Source organism: Cygnus olor, chromosome 7, assembly GCF_009769625.2.
Source record: "Cygnus olor isolate bCygOlo1 chromosome 7, bCygOlo1.pri.v2, whole genome shotgun sequence".
NCBI lineage: Eukaryota > Metazoa > Chordata > Aves > Anseriformes > Anatidae > Cygnus > Cygnus olor.
This window is the reverse complement of record NC_049175.1, coordinates 38,382,034-38,401,811: the sequence shown is the minus strand read 5'-3', so window position 1 is coordinate 38,401,811 and position 19,778 is coordinate 38,382,034. Positions and strand designations below refer to the sequence as shown.

Genomic DNA, 19,778 nt, shown 5'->3' with positions numbered 1-19,778 from the left:
CAATTATAGGTAGGTATATCTCTAAGCAAAAGGTTTGCATTTTTCTCTAATTAAACAAAAACAAACAAACAAAACCAAGAAAGAGTAGGTGTTTTAATCCAGGTTACTAGATTACTACATGAAGACACAGGTAAATTCAATCAAGTGCTAGTCATCACTAAGAAACCTAGAGACAGGGTCAGTTAGCATCTTTCAATTATTTCTCTCATCACCACTCTACTCTTGCCTGGATCAAATCTGGCTACTTTCCTCTAAAACCTGTTCTCAACACCAAACAGTGAAACACCAGATTCCACCTGCTGTTAAAGATAAAGACAACAGAGCTAACATCTCAGTCCTGTATCAGTTTCCCTACGGCCATCAAATCATCAGATCAAGGCTGTACAAGCATCAAAAGTCATTCAGGAAAGCCACAGAGACAGAATAAAGATTTTATAATAGCTCTGGCTAATATACTGACACCAGTGTCCTAAACGACAAGATGAAAATTCAGTACCTGGACACACATTCATATTCAGGAGTAAATGTAGCCAGAGAAACAGAAGGATATAAAGAAAATAAATTTGAAAAATATAAACTGAAGTCTACAGTCTTGTTCAATATTCCAGGACAAAGACTGACATCTACATTTAGTACCCTACCAGCTCCTCCAGTACGTATTATAGAAGCATTAGATGCAGTTTTTCTCCCTTCTAAATTATTTATTCATACCCTCTGTATCCAAGGCCCCATTGTGGAACCTGTTTACCAACTGCCTTACAGCAGTCTTTAAGCCAGAAAACCATATCATCCTGAGAAGAAAGACAGGGAAAAATCACCAGCTGTATGATTTATTTATAGGTCCTTGTCCTGTCACTTCTCCATGAAGAGTACCACTTAAAACAGCATTTATCAGTATCCTGATGGCATTCCCTCCAGTTCCTTATTTTTCAGCCTTTACCTACCTCTCCTTTTTTATTCTCTGTCCTCACAATGATGTGTTTACCTATTCTTTTGTGGTTGGGGAGAATAAAGAAGGCGTTTGGTTTCTACCAAGGATAAGCCAACACCCAATCCTAATGGGGAAAAACTTACCCCCAAAAAATCAGTATGACAGCAGTTTCCACCAGATGCCCAAATAAAGTACATGGGTGTGACAAGAAAACAATTAAAACTCCCTAAACACACCCCTGGTCTCCAACTTTGTGTGACTAGGGCTATCCACCTTCTCCACACCACTTAGTATCTTACAGACTTGCAACGCGCACCTTTTCATTCCTGCATGTGAATTGTGGCTGCAATGCTCAAGTTGCTCCTAAACAGTTCTGTCACCAGAACTGTCAGTTTTGCCAACCCTCCTGCTCAAAGCTACAGCTCCCATCCCACTCCTTAAACCAGCGTTCAGCTTTATCACTAATGTTCTGGTCAGAGACCAACCAACCCACCTGACTACACAATCACATGAGCAGTAGCACCAGCAGGAGAGAAACACAGCAATTCCTGAGACGGCACTGCCACTAATAAAACTGTTTACGATGCTCTTGCTGGTCTTAAACAAAAGCTATTTCATACCTGTGATCATGTGCACTGCTTTTCCTTGACCTCCCCCACTAACCTCAAAAGAGTACAGCATGTTAGCCAGAGAAAAGAGCCCAGAACAGCACAGGATACTCAAAGTTGGACGGAGCATGGATTTATAGTGGCATGATATATACGGTCATGACACATCAAATGATATATATGAATATATCAAATGATATATTCATTTTGCACTTCATTCCTTACCTGGTAATTTCTAACATTCTATTTGCTTTTTGACTGCCACTAACACCTTGAACTGATGTTTCAGAGTAGTATCCACAGTGACTGTCAGCTGTTTTCTTCCCTGGACACTGTAGAAAATTGTGAAAATACCATCGCTTTCATATTCCTACCAATACAACAGCAAGAAGAGCACCTGAAAACTTACCTGAAAAAGCCTGAGAGAAGATCACTGCTACTTTCAACAACCCTGACAAAGAGTAGTTTAGAAGAGGAAAGCAGTATAGCACACAAGCTAATAAATCCATACAGAACTTAAAGGAAAAAACATTCACCAACACAAACACAGCAAAGGTAACGTGCTTTCTAAAGCGCCTAAATATAAATACTTTACTACAAAACAGAAAGAAGAAAACATTAACACTTTATAAGGTGCTTTTCAGTGTTATCAACAGCAAATCTGACAGAAAGAAGGCAGACACTTTGAAGTACCCAGTGTTTTTAAGGGTATAGAGGCAACACAAGTACAAACATTTAAGGAAGCATTTTAGCTATTTTTCATTTCAGAAAATAAAACTGTCCTTGACTTCATAGTACAGAGACAGCTGCTAAGGGTTTTGTGAAATCTGTGTAAGTTTTGGTCATCAAGTCTCCTTTATCTGCAGTTTTATTACTTCTTTCAGAGAGCTATCAGGTTTCTTCTTACAAAAACTGATCCTGTGAAGAAATGCTATGCAACCAACACAGGCTTATCACCAAGCGTTAAGACAAAACCTAGGTAAGAACTCATACGTCTCACGCAAGTGTCAAGGGAGTTTAAATGTTTTCTTTGGGCATGGAGAAATCTTCTCTGTAGGCATAAGAGACGGGCAAAGAAAGAGAAAGCCTCGAGGTGCTACAGCTCTGCTTTTGCAAAATTCCAGAAGAACGAAGTCAGTACAGTTCTTATTGATTAGTCTACTGCTTGCAGAGATCCAAACAGCAGTTCCACTCCGCCAACGACTCCACGTAGCAGCAATGCTCTGTGGCCATCAAGAAAATTTAAAACAAAGCCTACACACTTGTCTCAAGAAAACCTGAGACCGGATGGATGGGGCGCCTCCAGACGCGGGCAGCACATCGCACACCCCACAGGGCGTACCTCTACCGCCGAAAGGCTTGGCTCACTGCTCTCCCGGGAGCCCTCGCTGCTCCGCAGCGAGCCACGGCAGCGGAGCCTGACCCCAAGCCGCAGGCGGGGACCGGGCAGGGACCGCTCTGGCCCACTGCCGAGCGCGGCCCAGCGCCGGCCGCACGGCCGCCGGGTCCCCGCCGCGCCCAAGCGCAGCCGGCGCGGCCACACGCCCCGCCCCGCCCCGCCCCCCGCCTCTCCTCCAGCGGCACGGCGGCCGCGGGCCTTGCCCAGGCAGCTCCTCCGACTCCGGCACCGGCTGCACCTCGCGACCGCGGCTTCTCGCCGGCAGCGCGGCCGCCGCGGCGAGGAGCGGGCGCCGGGCGGCCCGGCCCGGCCCGGCCCGCAGCGTGCACCTCGCCTCGCCGCACCGCTTGCGGCCCCGCCAGCCGCCCCCGAGCCCGAGCTCCGCACGCACCTGGCCGGGCTCCTGCCGGCGGCGCTCTGGCAGCGGGGAGGCGTTCGGGCGGGAGGGCGCTCTGCGGAGCGGGCCGGCGGCAGGAGGCGCGCTCCGGGACAGCCGGGGCCGAGCGGGACGGCGGCTGAGCCCAGGCGGCTCCGCCAGCGGCGCTTCCCGCCTCGCTCCGAGCTCGGCCGATCTGCGGCTGCTGCTGAGGGCAGGGGCGGTGCTTCGGCGGGGCGCGGCGGGGCCCCGTCCCCGCACCATCCCCTGGCGCGGCGGCGGCTCCGCCCCGGGCTGCTTCCCCCCGCCGGGCCGCGGCTCCCCGTCGGCCGTAGGCGCCCGAAGGTGCGTTCTGGGGACTCCTCGCGCGTTGGCCGATTCTTCCCGCTGCAGGCACCGCGCCGCCTTCAAGCGCGAGCGCTGCGGAAACGGCCCCTCGCGCCTCCCGCGCGGCCCCCGGGGCGCGGCGCTGGTGGGGCTGTCTGAGGCAGGGCCCGGAGCTGCGCCAGAGAGACTCGGCGGTCCGGGCGGTGCCGGTCGGTCTCGGCGGTCCGGGCACGCTTCGGGCGCGAGGTCCCGCCGGCAGCGCCGTTAGTGACACGCCGGGTGTGGCGCCCCTTGGCGCTCGGACACGATCTTTTGAGGAAGTCTGAAAGCGTGTTGTAGGATCACGTTTATTTATTTTTGATAATAATTCTTTCTAAAGGTATGTGAACAGGCAGTGGCTCAGTGGAAAAGTAAGTTGAGCCTGATGAAAAAGGCAAGTACAGGAAACAGCACGTGAGACACCTCTTGTTTTGCTACAAACCCTGCAGTAGCGAACAGTGGTTAAAATTTGGCCAACATTTAACGGAGTCATTTACTTTATGCCCGAAGAAATCAGAAGCATGCTATGGAGCTGTCAGTAATCTTTAACGTGCCTCCTTTAATGTTTTTCTACTGCATTTCCTGTATTTTCTTATACTATAGAAAGAGTGATTGCAGAATATGTATTTGGGTTCTTACTATGTCTGTTTGCCAGAAAAAAAGAAAAAATCTGTGATAAAGGCAAGAAGCGGTACTCCAAATATTCTTTCAGACAGCAAGAATAAAAACATTCACCAATATTCACTCCCACTGTGGCAACAATTCAACAACCCCATAGAGAAATCTTAAAAGGGGGAGGGGAGCCTAATTCACATAGCTACTGACAATATATTTTATTAACTTTTTGCAACTCCACTCCTAGTTTGTAGTCCAACATTGCATGCTTCACTTCGACAGTGTAAAAACAGACTTAACAGCCTCAAAACATGACACATTGGAGAGGTGGATGCAGATAGAATACTAACAGGAGAGGAATTACACAGCATTGTTTCAGTCCTTTGACATGGCGTATGTAATACACCAGTCAAGTGCCTGTGGAAAGAAACAGCATGTTTACATGCCTCTTTGGCATCTGCCACTGAGCGATTCCTGCAGCATTTTCAGCTGGGGCTTTACAAAAAATATGCCAAACAAGATACCCTATTCTACATATCTGGCATAAGAGTCTCCTAATTATTGTATGAACGTTGCCTTGCGTGACACTGTCATACTGCTCCCTGATCCTCAATTGGTAGAGGGCATTTAAGTTCAGACAGTAGGGGAAAATACAAACATGACAAGGTAGACACCGACATAAACTGTCATAGGAAATTGTGGACTCTAAACCCCACAACTATGTGGTATGGAACATCTACAACTGAGCGTACCTTAAAGCAGGCTTGACCAAGTTATGGACAATGCTATTTCCAGCTCTATTTTCTGTCATGAGGGTATTTCAGAGGAAGCAAATATGTGCTAGAGAAAGTGACATGTTAGAGGCTAGGAATATGAAAGAAGAATTATAATAGTAAGGTGATGCGTTATTACAGCACTTAGCTGTATTTGCAGCTTGTAGAATAAAAAAAGTCCCTGTAATCGCCTAATTGGATTATTGCAATAAGCCAGAAAAAAAAGCTGCCATATTCACCATGTTCTTTTCATTAAAGCTGTGTCCTGACACAGCAGCATGATGACTCTCAAGTTTCTCCAACTGACTCTTTCTTCAATTAAGTTACTCCCACCCATAAATTAACTTAGTGGATTGAAAAATACTAGGGGCATGAGAGGACATGATCTCCTCTTCAAATGTGTTCGGCTAAAAGCTTTGCAAAGACCTTCTAGAAGTGGCTTCTCAACTGTACCTATCTAAAATAAAAGCTCGTTGCTGTACTGGTACTATCACCAGCCCCATCTAACACTAGAACATATGTAGCCTGCCTCAGAATCAGGAGCAATGGAAGCAGCAGTCACTTGAACAGAATTCTGTCTAAGCTAGTAATCCATGCAAACAATCAGAACTGATTTTCCAAAGTTAAATATGTGAAGTTACTCTCTAATATGCACGTTTTATACTGGTCATGTTTAGTTTTATCCAGGTTATCTTCTTTGATGTCCTGACTTATAAATAAGAATTTTTCAGTTTATTTGTACACTGCTCTGTTTAAGTTATAATGAGGAACAGCAACAAAGTTATGCTAAATGCAGTATTAAGTAAAAAAGCAACCAATTCATTTTGTCAAAGGTAGGCCAAATTTCTCTGGTTTTCTGGCCTATTATTGATTCCACTGGATTACTCGACATTAGATGTGGCAGATTTTTCCATTTGAAGAATTTAGGATAAATAATAAATTCTTTGCTAAAATATACAGTAGTTAAACAACTTAATGGAATGATTGAGCAGATTTCCTTAGTCTTCGTGATTCAATGGGTCAGACTAGATATCAAAATGATCACCTTTGACTTTAAAAATAGCAACTTACAATCTGGTCCCAGATGAGTAGGTTACTCACACACAGGTGAGTAAGGTATTGCAGTGTTCTTTAGTCTCATCAACTCCTCCTAAAATAATTGATGTTGTCCTTTAAGACTGTTCACAGCTCTCTCTGATGTGCCACCTAGAACTTCAGTGGCTGTCATTAGATGTAGAGCTAAGTAGTGTGGTTTAGTGGTGGACTAGTCAGTACTAGGTTAAAGGTTAGACTAGACAATCGTAGAGGTCTTTTCCAACCTGAATGATTCTAAGATTATCAGTCCTGTTCCAATCTGGAGCCACAGGAGAATGTTTCTTGAGTAAGAAAAACTGTTCACTCACATACACACACGAGCAGAAAGGAAGCTGTCTCAACAAACAACTGTAAAATTCAATTACACTTCAGTCCGTGCGATACTTCAAATTACATTGCTTCACGTAACACTATTGCTAATGCAAACAGTGATTAAGGCAAGAAAATTTCAATTGAATACCTATATTTGAAAATACATAGAAAAATAATTGTCACACAGTCAAGCCACAAAATAAGGACAGCTCAAAGGTGACTGGCAGACATGCCTACTCACAAAATAACAATTTGGGTCTCCTGGGAGACGTCACATATTTTAAGTGTTCTGTTAGCTCCACATAGAAAAATCAGGTGCTTCTCTAACAAGATGAGTGAATGTAGCTCCACAATGCTTGAACTGAACTTCGCTCCTCTCTCCACATTCATTGGTTTAGAAAGTACTCTTGGTTTCTGAGAACAAGTTCATTTTAACTTCCTCCTTCCTGTTCCTCATACCTGCAACATCTCTCAACAACTCCCATCCCTCCAGAATTTCACTTCAGTGAGGTTTACAGAACGTGCGTATGGAGAACAGGGGTGTGAGAGGACACAGGACAGAAGCTAGTCATGTGGCTTAATCCAAGAACAGAAGGCACATACATACCATAGGCACAGTATAAGAACCTGAGGGGAAAAGTTTATGATCTGAATCATAAGATGAAAGTGTTAATTCACTTACTGAATTTTAAGTACAAACCTCTTCTATTTGACTCTCATCAAAAGCAAAGTATACTAGACAATATTAGAATCAACAAAAAATAGGCAGCAAGATCACCTCTGTAGCTTCTTTCCCCATTCAGTACCACCTTGAAGGGGAAAAAGAAGTCAAATGGGAGTTTCCACTGTATTTTGGGCTGGCCACGTGGAGGTTCTGGCCATTCCGTCATGTCAGCGAAGGTAACAACAGTTGTCAAAGGCACCAGGCTCATGCTTAGGAACTGTAACAAAAAGAAAAGTACAGAGTTTAGCATGCCTAACTCAAAAGATACATTTCCCAGATAAATTACCTAATGGTCACTCAAAATAGCTTGCATGTTCCATCAGTAGTTCTTCATATACTCTTCTTCATGTAGTTTTCATGAAATGCTACAGAGAAGTATTTTAGTGGGGAAAAAGGAAACTCAGTATCTTCACAGTGCTGCCCTTTGCCATTTTTAGGATGAAAACTGACACCTTTCAATAAAAGGTTGCATGAAAGATTAAGGACTGGTTGTGATCCTGTAGTGACCTTGGGTCTTCACAATATTTAGGTCAGAAGGGTCAGGATGTGACGGCTTTACGTGTAGACTTGGATTGATTTTTTTTTTTTTTCCATACTACTCAACATCTGTAAGAGCTGTAGACTCCAAGCTGCCAGATGAAATGCAGATCATGAGAACACCTTGAGGAATACATCTATTATAGCATAGGTACACATCTTTCGTCTTAAGACATCTGCCAGTGGAAATCCAGATATATATATATAGAAAGATATACACACACACTCAGTGGAGTAACTCCTCTTTCTCAAAATTGATACTTAGTAGGTAAATTAACAGCACAGGTCTCAGGAAAGATCAGTAGCTACTGTGCATTATGTTATAGATCTCCAGAATGGATGCAGTCTCCACGCTCTGCTACAGTAAGGCTTCTATTCAGAGGAAAGGCACATCTGCTAGTTGGTAATAAGAACAGAAGCAACGCAAGCTTTATTTTTCTAAATAACATTTGAGATAAGATCACCTTTGAGCAGCTCATTGCTGCCAGAAAAGGACAGGACTGCCACAGAGTTTGATCCTTTCCATAAAATAAGCCAGGGACCCAATATATCAATGAGTTTATTTCTCATATTTTATGATACTGTTTCAGAAAGAAGATAGATTGGTAGGTCAGTTGGTAGACAAAACAGGGGACTGAAATTATCCTAAGCCCTCAGCATCTTTCTGTTTCAACAGAATGCTCTAAGACAACACACACACACCTTGAGCTGAGCACAGTTGCATGGCTAGCTTGGTTTGAGATAAGACCATGTTCTTTTGGCAGGAGCAATCTCACAGCCTGTCACCACTTCCCAGCCATTTCCCAGCTCTGCATTGCTAACCTTGAGATGGAACCTACTGGCAGTATGCGTTTTGTGCTAGTACTGATTTAAGCCAATCTGTGAAATCACCATCTCATTTCACTTTTCTGAAAACCTCAAAAATTGGGAAGATTGCCTTTAGAGCAAAGTGGTGCAGAATGCATTCGAAGAAGCTCCAGGATGGAATTCATGAGTCTCAAGAGAAAAATACCAAGACTCCTGATGGATATAAGTTCTTGTATCAATGAGTAAGCAGGCACTGTCTCCATGATGTACATCAGAATATCCTAGATGGCCCTGAAATTAGTCACAACTAGAAACATACATTCTCATCCATTGCTACAAATACTTCCAGCAGATTTATGATCCAGCTGTCTAACTGGTATAATGCAGTTCAGACGGCACTCAGGGGAATGAATTTTCTTTTCCTGCCTTGTTCCAGCTTTGACCTAGATCTGGCTGAATGATTCAGCCTTTTATCAATTTCACACATCAGGGTTTGACACTGACACTACTACTGGCTTACGGTGCCAATGTAAACTGTTCCTGAGAGAGGTACATCCTAAGCGGATTTCTAAGGCTCTTCGTATCATCGCTAAAATGTCTTTACTAACAACCCTGATTTGTGGATTGCCACTCATGAAGTCATTACTGATTTTAATGGTGTTTTCTGCTGCCAGAAACTTCCTTATCATTTGCTTTGCAACACATCTTCTAGCCCTAAAGTCGCTGATCTTCTCTCTCTGATGACCAGCTATAGGACCCGAGGAAACGGCTTAAAGGGGCAGTTCAGGCTGAATATCAGGAACGGGTTCTTCACCAAGAGAGTGGTCAGGCACTGGAACAGGCTCCCTAGGGCAGTGGTCAGACCACTGAGCCTGTCGGAGTTCAAGAAGCGTTTGGACAATGCTCTCAGATACATGGTCTGATTTTTTGGGTAGTCCTTTGGGGACTCAGGAGTTGGACTCGATGATCCTTGTGGGACCCTTCCAACTCAGGATATTCTATGATTCTAAAGTAATTAGCATCAGTTGCTCAAGCAGATGAAATCTGAATCTCATTGTTCCTGACTGGCTAATCCATATTGAGAGATATCCAACCTGCACTTTTACTAGGAATGAAGACAGAAGCTATGTCAATAGAGCCATATAATAGCTCAGATTTAGGAATTATCTGCCCAATAGCAGGCAAGCATGTGGAGAGTGGTGTCAGCTTGCCTCAAGGTAACGTATGTCTTACAGGGTAAACATTTTGCTGTCATGTTCTTTTAAACTACATTGCAGGGAAGGGAGACAGAGAGGAACCGTGAGACGCAGCCAAACAAGTGATGTAAAGTCCCATTTGGACTGAATCTGAAGTTCAAAGAATAGTAGTATATCAGACATTTGCAAGGTCATACCTCAGTGCCATGAGGGCACGATGGACAGGTGTCACCTGTTCCCCATTAAAGCTCTTGCAGAGAAGTTTAAGCCTTGAAATACACATGCTGCCCAAAAGATTTTGTCATCGCGGGAATCCAGCCTTGCACCAAAATGGGATCCACACATACTCAAAAAAAACTATTCACTTTCATTCACAGTCCTGTTAGCTCCACCTTCCTGCTGACATTAAGTAATCTCCTCTTAAAAACTTGCTTTCTGGCACATGATCTTTCCCCCTAATTCTTGAAATCTACCACCATCAGAATTAGACTATTCCTCATCTGCCTGCTGGTGATTTCAGAACACCTAGAGCGGTAGAAATATCTTCCTGAATAGATTATCAGCAGGCTGTGGAGTTTGTGAAATAAAAATCAAGATAAATTCCATAGCAAGGCTTTAAGGGACAAGATAAACAAGTAGTTGCTGAACTTTTATAACAACTATATACTGAACATAGTTAAAAGTTTAAAGTTTGATTCCTTAACTGGCAGAAGGTGATTTGGGGTTGGAAAGAAAGTACCTTTTCCAGCTGTACAGCTGATTGAGGACAGTATCAATAAGACTATAAAACCAGCTTCCTCTGTGGAGCTGTTAAATATAAACTCTTCTCATTGTAGTCAGACCACTGCTACAGCTCAGTAAATCACAACTCAGAAATATCAAGACCATTTGATTCTTTGGTTCTTAAATAATCTGTGAATCCCATTTAATGACTTTTGTGTACGAGAGAAGGGTTTTAAGTTCCATACCTTTAGAGGGTGACACTGATAAGAGTACCGTGCACTCAGTATTTGAGCTTGAGGGTTGGACAGGAGGCCCACCTTAGTCCACAGTATCTGTATATCCAGGGTAACAGGAACCATGCAACAGGAAGCGCAGTTCATAGCCTGAAAATAAAAGGCAACCTAAGCATCTCAATATAGTATTTTAAAGGTTGAAAAGTTGAAAAGGACCATTATAGTCAAAGTCTAACATTTTGTGTAGCAAAGGTCACAACTTCAGTGAGTTACTTCAGAACTAACCCCGTAACTTCTGGGTCAGGTCAGCTGCACGTTTTAGAGCTATACTCATCTCACTGTCATCTCATTTCCAGATAGAATTTGTCTCAGCATTATCACTTGGATTTTACATTCTATTAGGCCATCTCCTGATAGATTAAAATTATCAAAACAGAACTTCCCTCTTCTATAAATACTTGGATTGCAAGCTCTTAACTTTAGTTAGGTAATATATAAATATCCCTAGAAACTAGAAAATCAGAAAGGACAATAATAATATAAGCATCAAATTAATGGGAGTAACCAGGTAGTTCTAGAAAGCTGTCAGAAAACTAGGTAGTGCAACACTAGATTCAGTATTAAACTTTTTTTTGACTCTTTGAATATCAGGAACAGGATTCAAGAGAGATTAAATCTATCGGTTCTTCTTTTGTTTAATAAATATTCTAATAGTAAGAACCTTAATAAGGATGGCTGTATACAAAACACCTGAAATTCAGTGGATCATCACACAAAGAAAGCAAGCCCTGATGAACAAGAAAGTTCTTTTTTTCCCCTTGTTCACGCTCCTCAAACTAACACAAAGATATAAAAAACAAATATTCAGATGGTCTTTTTACATTTATATTACCTGTACACTGCAGTTCTGAATCAGAATGGTCGTCCACTCTTCTACCTGGACTGAATGAGCACTGCCAATTATAGCAAGGTCCTCTGCTGTGTTCATCCCCTGAAGAGCCTCATATAACTTCATCTGGATATAACTGCAGTTACTTTCTTCCATTTGGGGTAGGCTGGAAATGAAATAAAATTACAGCTTTCACAAAGTGTTTTCCTGGACAGAAGCAGCTGATATCAAAACCCTTCATTCGTAATAGAATATGAAGTCAATAGAATCATTACAAAAGTATCAGTATTAAGCAGGCAAAGTTTTAATCCTTTCAGCAATGAGAAGCGAGAAGAAGATGGCAGGATAACATATGATAAGGAAAACTGACAGCTTTTTAGCTATCTTACCACCTCAGTGTCACCCACATCATCAAATCAATCAGTTTTTAAGGTTCCATTATAAATCACTTCTCAAATACAAATGCTACTCTTGACCAAGACATGTCGCCAGACCAGACTCAGACCTTCCCAGAGGGCCACTGCTATGTGCAAACTGCTCTAGATGTCCACCATCCCTCTGACAGTCTAGTCCTCTTTGGAGTAGATGAAAAATCTGTAGAGAACCATTGGTGACCTAGAGAAAGCGCTTGGCTCCACAGAAGTGAGGGAGAAGCTATGGAAAAAGGTGCTGAGTGAGAGTCTTCCAAGTATGTCAGTATGGTTGACTGCAGTGTGTTCTTACCTGAGCTTGCAGCCAGTCCTCATATTTTTTCCAAATTGTACGGTGTGTCTGAGGAACTGTGAACAACTCCCATCACCCTCACTCCTTAAAATGCTCATCTAATAGACTGCATGTCAAGAAGCCAAACAAAAAAATAACAGATAATAAACGGCACCCAACTTTTATTTAACATTCTCCTTATCCCGCATTCCTCCTTAACCCTACGGGGTTTCCTGACCAAAAGGCCTACTGATAGGTGCAAAGTAATACTGAAGTATGCCCTTACAGGTAAAGGTAGAATCTCAAAAGTCCAAACAGAATAGTACCAGGCATCAAGAAACCCAGAGATAAATAAAACTTGACAGCAGAAAGGATACATGCTGCATGGCACCAGTGTTTGCAATCAGCAGTGGTGCTCCAGTGATAAAGCCAGGGTTTCCGCTTCTAGGCAACGTATGAGATGGAGTCCTGGTCTATGAAGAGGCAAAGGGAAGAAACAAAACGAAAGAGAATGTTAAAGGAAAAAAGGAAAATGTTATCACCGATGAGATCCATTCTTCTGAGGAGACCAAATTTGTGTTTGCCGAAATGTACATGCAATGCATTTTTGGAATGACTAAGTAGGATACACTCCCAAAGCCTCCGCTATTTGTTTTCAAATAGTGCTTCTGACCTGACAAGTCCATCAACAGTCCAGGAAGCAAAATGAACAAACAAACTAGATGTCATTATCCTGACGTGTGCATTCTACCAGGACGTTTTTTTGAGACATTGAATTGCTCAGTATTTCTCTCTAAGGAAGCAGATGTATCAATCTTGGCAATTCTACAGATGATCTGCAGAACAAACCCTGCCTTAACCTTGATTCTGAGTGACAGATTCCACTTCTAAATTATTTTATGGAGGGAGCCTCTAGGGATAACTTTAGCAAGGTTGCACTGCACACTTAACCCCTGAGGTCACACTTACTAATTCCTGAGGTCACCATTTTTCCAACTTTACATTGCCTCCATGGGAGAAGGCTTATATGAACTCTAACACACATTAGCATTTCCCAGATGTCCACCCCCTCCAGAATAACTCTTATTCTCACTGCACAGGCAAAGTTAAAAAAATATCTGGATTAGATTTAGCAACTTTCACAGAATATCCCAGGTTGGAAGGGACCAACAAGCATGTGAACTTGTGAACAAACTCTGAACATCTTGGATACAGTATCAGCTCCAACCCTTTCCTTCATCATACCATGCTGGTGACCCTGATCTCATCCCTCTGCCCTGCTCCCCTGCCAAAAACAAACAAACAAACAGAAAAAAAAACACAAAGCAAATAAAACAACAACAACAAAAAGCCAGATCAAAATTACTAGCCCCTTCAAATTTGCTCAAGTGTGCATGCTTGCACAGAGCCTGTTCTAACATGGTTTACTTGAGACCAAAGCTATGTCCCCACTTCCTTCGAGCACCAGCTGTGTACCAGGGTTCTCATGCTATCATACTACTGTGATGCTGTTCTTATCTTTTCACATCTCATCTGTACAAAACTAGTTCACATGCTACAGAATACAAACTTGGCAAGAGCCCAGGGAGGATGGGGGCACTGACCCAGAAGTGCAAAGTGAAGTGCTGCTGCAGAGAGACTCCTGAGTTCCCAGAGATGCTGGTTACTTTGAACCGGACAGACACGCTCTGAATCCCATGGGTGCCATTGAATTCTATTTCATAGATCACCTGAGAGTCCAATCCAGAGAAGAATCAGAGACATAGTCAGGTAATAGGGTAACGACTTTAAGCTGGTGCTGAGCTGCCCTAAGGAAAAAAGGTTGACATACCTCAGAAACAGCATTGTTACACGTGTTGTCTTTCATGTGGGGAGCTCTAGGTGGTGCGACTGGGATGATCTTCACCTGGAGACAGTAAGCATATTAACAAACAGCAACTCTTTAAACAGAGTGTGCCTTTTTTACTCTTTTCCACTGCTTTTCCGTCAAAGTTCGATTTACTTTCCTGCTGTAGCTGCGATCTGGGGTTATGTCACTCTGTTCCAGATGCCCAGTTTTTCCTAAGAGAACAAGCTATTTCCCTAACACCAACCCCACCCATGCTCAATCATTTAAAAGTACACCTTGCCTTATAACCCTGTATTTTATCTATGTCACACTTACAAAAAGTCTTGTTTCAGGCACAAAATATTTCCACTCTGACAAGTTCCCAACCCATGGGCCTTACTATGAATGCCTAATATTCCAGATATATTTTATTTCAGAAGCAGAAATTACTTTCATTAGCAATAGAGACTGACCTTCATGGACTGCACAACGGTGCCATCAATTGGAACCTGGGGAAAACAAACAAACCGACAAACAACACCAAAAAACAACAGTTTTGCTGGGTTTACAACTGCCTAAAGTCATGAAACCATCATTAAAAAGACCCTAGATATTACATTGACAAGAATGACTGATTATTCCACATATGTAAAGTTTGTCATCCATTTGTGATCTAGAAATCACAGACATACTGTACTGAACATATTTTTAGACCAAAAGAAAACTTTTATTCTTAGCCTTATTCTTTTTTATTTTGGGCTCAGTAACAAAGCAAGCCCTGAAAACATGAGTTAAATTTGGTCAATGCAATACTCTCTACTACAGTTATGTAGATTTAGAAGAATATTTCCAACTGAAGGGTAAACTGGGCCATTAGCCTTAATAAGATGTTAATATTTATATTGCTCTTTTATCTTGGCCTACCAGAGAAAGTGGTGAGACGTTCTTATGCTAACATTCAGCAAGACCAGCATGATGAACCCAGAACGAAAAGCTGGTTATTTTGACATAATTCTCAGCATAAATAATGGGAAAATTGATATGAAATTCAATCTATGAACGTATGAAAGCAGCTCTGCAGAAAGAGGTCTCGCAGTCCTCATAGCCACCAAGTCAAACATGAGTCAGCAAATGCGCCCTTGGCTAAGAAGGCTAATGGTATTCTCAGCTGCATTAAGCAAAAAGTCTTGCCAGCAGGTCAAGAGAAGTGATCTGTTCCCCTCTACTCAGCATTGGTGAGGCCACACGGGGAGGGCTGGGTCCAGTTCTGGGCCCCCCTGTACACAAGAGACCAGGATGTGCCGGAAAGAGTCCAGTGGAGGTCCATCAAGATGATCACGGGACTGGAGCGCCTTTCCTATGAGGAGGGGCTGGGAGAGCTGGGACTGTCCAGCCTGGAGAAGAGGAGGCTTGGGGGGGATCTCATCAGTGTGTATAAGTACCCAAAGGGAGGGCGCAAAGAGGACAGAGACATGCACTTATCAGTGGTGCCCAGTGCCAGGACAAGAGGCAATGGGCACAAACTGGAACACACCTAAACACTTCCTCCTTAGGGAGGAGACTCAAAAGCTGCTTGGATGTGGTCCTGGGTAACCTGCTCTTGGTGCCCCTGCTTGAGTGGCGGGTGGTTAGACTACATGACCTCCAGGGGTCCCTTCCTACCTTAACCATTTTGTGATTCTGCGAAATAAAGATAATATGATAACTGGCATTCAACATGATTTTAGAGAGAACATGTTGTATCAAAAAAACCAAACCAAAACAAACAAACAACAACAACAAAAAAAAAAAAAAAAAAAAAAAAACACCTTACTCTTTCCTAAGAATATGCTTTGCTTGGTTGATCAAGTTGACGGAAGAGATAAAAATACTTTGATAAACAGTCTGTTTAAAATGTAAGAGTCGTGGTTAAACAGTTCAAATTATGAAATATTGATGAAGTACCTGTTCTATGCATTAAGAACTTGATAATAACTGAAGTTTATTGAAAAGTACTTTGAAGTGATGGATTATTACTGATCAGGGACATTTTTAACAGCATTTCTAGCAAGAGGGGCATATTAATCAGAAGATCAAGGGGTACTACATACCAAATCACTCTCAGTTTTCAAGTTATCTGAAGTATCAATGGAAGGCAATGGAAAGATGTTTAGCAAAAGAAGAAATATGACATGCACCTTTAGCACTGTGAAGTCACGGTAGTAGGAGGCAGCATCCAGGGCAGGGTCAGTAATGCAGCTCTTGCTCAAGTTGGTGAAAATCCGAGTACAGCTTGTGCTTTTACTGTCCAGGAAGCCTAAGTTAAGAGACATTGTCAGCTAAGACACAACAGAAGCACACAACCCTAAGAAATGCTTTCCCCTTTACTAACCAGCAGGATTTCCATCAACACAGAGTCCACTGACTCCCATTTTCACTGGCTGTCTAAGCACACTCAGTGCAGATGATGAATCAAAATAGATTAGGATTGGATCACCAGCCTGAAAAGACAATTCAGAGAAATTACAGACAACATCACTGTGGAACAGTAAGGCCAAGTGCAGGGTAACGACATCCTCAGGGCAGAGAGACAAACTGAAACTTCTTCTTAGTGCACAGCCAGTTTTGTCTAAAATGTCCAAACTTCTATATACAAGAAAACTAATTAGAAACTTTTTACACAATGAGGAATGAAAAGAACTGAAAATAATGTGGTTTATAGGGTAAAAATATACGATGAATATTTAAGTCTGTTCTCGTTAGGTCTCATTACAGACATCTATAGCAAAGGTATATCTGCAAACTGGTTGCTATCTTTTTTTCAACTCACCCGGTAAAAGGCAGAAAACGATGGCTGGACTTGTGATACTGCTAAGAAAGAGTGTCTGCCATACTTCTCCGAGAACTTCAGAAAATCAGATTCGTTTATATGCTGTGGCTGCTGGAAATAGTTCAGCTTTGCTAAAAGTTGAAAAAAGAAAAAAAATTCTACCAACATAAAATTACTAAAAAAGATGTTCTACGAAAAAGTAAACGTGCCAATATTTTTAAGAGGGGCAACTTCACTAATTATAAGCTAGATAGTGCCTTACAGTAATTAATCCTTAGCAAGACAGCTAACAGACTAATACGAGCTATGAACAGGAGGATGATATCATGGGTACTACTTTGTACTGTTTCTTGAGAAACATGTTTTGATACACAAATGTGATTTTCTGAAATCATGAAAACTGCTTAAGGCAACTATCTTAACATGTGCTCTCATTTTTGTAAGATGCCCAAGTTGGACCCCTACGATGTTTTAATGACAAAACACCAGCAGTATATAAATTTAGTAAAAGCAACATTAAATGGATTAAAAAATAATTAAGGCTGATAAACTTTAAAGTAAGTATGAATTGTGAATAGACATCCTAAAAAGACAAAGTTCTACTGGTATCTCACAGTGATGTCTTCCTGTCCCAGCACCATTCAGTACTGTTACAGTATTACAATGTTTTAAATTATTACTGCTAAAGCACTATGTCATATAATTCAGTCAAACGATTAAGGACATACTAAGCAGATTCATCCTGATGGACTTGTTCAAACAACAAACTTTTTAACACATGCAAAACATTCAGGTAACATCTATAAGGATTTGAAAGGTGGACTAAATCACAGGACCCTTCTTTGACTAGTACCTGGACCAGATAACCTCCTAAGCCTCTCCCAACCTAGAACATTCTCTGATTTTATGACACAAGTCAGAAGTAGATGGGACTGTTGATCAAAACTCCCAGACAAGAGTGTCAAAAGAGAAAATAGTATGTGTTCAAACATGAGCTCCTAATCAATCTCAATGAATGTCAATGAGTTGGACACCGAATCAGACAAACGAAATGCATTGAGGAAAGCAGAAGGAGAAAAAACATTATTGACATGCCCTACTAGGGTATGTGATCACTGTGAATCAGTGACAGCAAAGAAGGAAGTATGAAAATAAGTATATCAAATGAGTAATCCAAGATATGATAATAAACCGCTTTCTGAAAAGGGTAATAGAGCTGTATGTCAGACGTCAAACTTTCTCTACTGCTCTAAGCGTAGCAAATTAAGATATCTTAGATACAGAAACAATTGCTAAGGAGTGATTTGTGTTTAGCCAGGGAAACACTACCCTCAAAATGAGGGCAATGATAATTTTTTGTTTGTCTTCAGTGACGGGATGGTGATTCCCTATGGTCTCTCAGAGACTATAACAGACGAAATAATTAGTAGCAATTATAGCACGTAAGTAAGTTTAAAAAGAGATTCCCTAAGCAAAGGCTATCTATGAATTAAGTTAATGGAAAGAAAAGTTACTTACAGTCATCCAGCTGCACACAGAACAGCAGATCACGTCCACCAGGGACAGCAATAGTATCAGTACGATAAGGAGTATTAGTTCTGAACAAGAGCGATTTTTCCACGCACATTTGATTCACAGATCTGCAAACAGACACACCCCCAAAAACAATGTTAGACTTTTCCTGTAGAATTTCACTTCTTGCATTACTAAATGCCAACAACAAAACACAGTATTAATTTTCATCTGCTTAAATAAGTTACTGTACAATTTGCGTTCATGATCAGTTATGGAAAGCCTCTCTCCCCACTGTAGTAACTCTTCGGATACTCTCTATTTGTTTATTTAGAAATCGTTCTGAGATTCCTTGGAACAAGAAGCGGTAAAGAAATTCAGTGTCTGTGTCTTACAGCTCCTCTGGGTTCTTTCCAAAACCACAACCTGCAAATTCAGGGCTCTGCCACAGATTTCACTCTCCAAACAGCTGAAAATACCTTCCTCTCTGACAGAATCTCTCAGTCTATAATTGCTCTGCTGGCTGCCTCCCGGTAGCACACGAGTTCTTTTTTCCTAAGGTAAGACTCCCGTGTTTCCACACCACAAGCCATGTCACAGAGCAGTCGAGCCCAGCTTTACCCGGGCCGCTAGAAAACCTGCCATCGGAAGCCTTGCCGAGCCCCGTCTCAGAACCGAGCCATTCCCCCGGCGCGGACAAGCAGGGCGGCGGGACTGGCGGCGGGACTGGCGGCCGCGCTGCCGCTCCTGCTGCCCGCCCGGGCCGGGGCCCCGCCTCCCGCCGCAGCCCGCGCCTGGTAGCCCCGGGACGGCTTCTGCCGGCACGGCAGCGATGGGAGGCCGGCCCGCCCACCTGCTGCCGCCAGCACGGCGGGACGTGTCGGCTGCCCCGGGGCGGCGCAGGCCGTAAGTTTCGGGCGAGCCGGCGGCGGCGGGGCGGGGCCGGGGCCGCGGAGGTGCCCGCGGGGCCCGGCGGCGGCGGGGCGGCGGGGCGGGGCGGCCGCGGAGGGCGCCGGCGGCGGGGATACGGGCGCCGCCCCGGGCCGCGCGGGTTCGGCTCGGAGCCGCCGGCTCGGCTCGGGGAGCCGCTCCGCGCGCGGCCCCGGCGGGCAGCTCGACGGCGACCCCCGGCGGGGCGCCGGGCCCGGCGGCAGCCAGCCGCGCCAGCAGCAGGGCCAGCAGCATCCCGCGGGCGCCGCGCATGGCGTCCCCGCGTCGCCGGGAAACGCGACCTCCGCCGCTGGGCCGGAGCCGGGCGCGTGCGCTGCCGCCGTGCGCTGCCGCGCGTGCGCCGAGCCCTGGCTGAGCGCCGCGGCTCCCGGCGGAAGGGCGCGGGGCCGACC

General features: G+C 43.6%; 2 protein-coding genes across 10 annotated transcripts in view; both read right to left on the bottom strand.

The window, feature by feature from the left end:
• The window catches only part of ALDH18A1 (aldehyde dehydrogenase 18 family member A1), a 38,488-nt gene extending 34,949 nt beyond the window's left edge, over nt 1-3,539 (bottom strand). For 4 of the 9 annotated variants that reach the window (XM_040564242.1, XM_040564245.1, XM_040564246.1 and 1 more), the window contains exon 1: nt 3,330-3,539. The gene's annotated coding sequence lies outside the window, so the exon portion shown is untranslated. Of the gene's footprint in view, nt 1-2,881; nt 3,051-3,329 lie in introns of those variants that run through there. The other 5 variants (XM_040564256.1, XM_040564255.1, XM_040564250.1 and 2 more) reach the window with 5 other exon arrangements.
• A 441-nt stretch (nt 3,540-3,980) lies between these two features.
• On the bottom strand, nt 3,981-19,638 carry TCTN3 (tectonic family member 3). Its single transcript, XM_040564066.1, has 13 exons — nt 19,289-19,638; nt 18,442-18,563; nt 16,924-17,054; nt 16,486-16,594; nt 16,292-16,410; nt 14,588-14,623; nt 14,118-14,192; nt 13,891-14,016; nt 12,664-12,759; nt 12,308-12,405; nt 11,588-11,750; nt 10,708-10,845; nt 3,981-7,416 (listed from the first exon to the last, which is right to left on the bottom strand). The coding sequence occupies exons 1-13, from the start codon at nt 19,636-19,638 to the stop codon at nt 7,195-7,197; spliced, it is 1,785 nt and encodes a 594-aa protein (XP_040420000.1). The 3' UTR covers nt 3,981-7,194.
• Between the last annotated feature and the right edge of the window lie 140 nt (nt 19,639-19,778).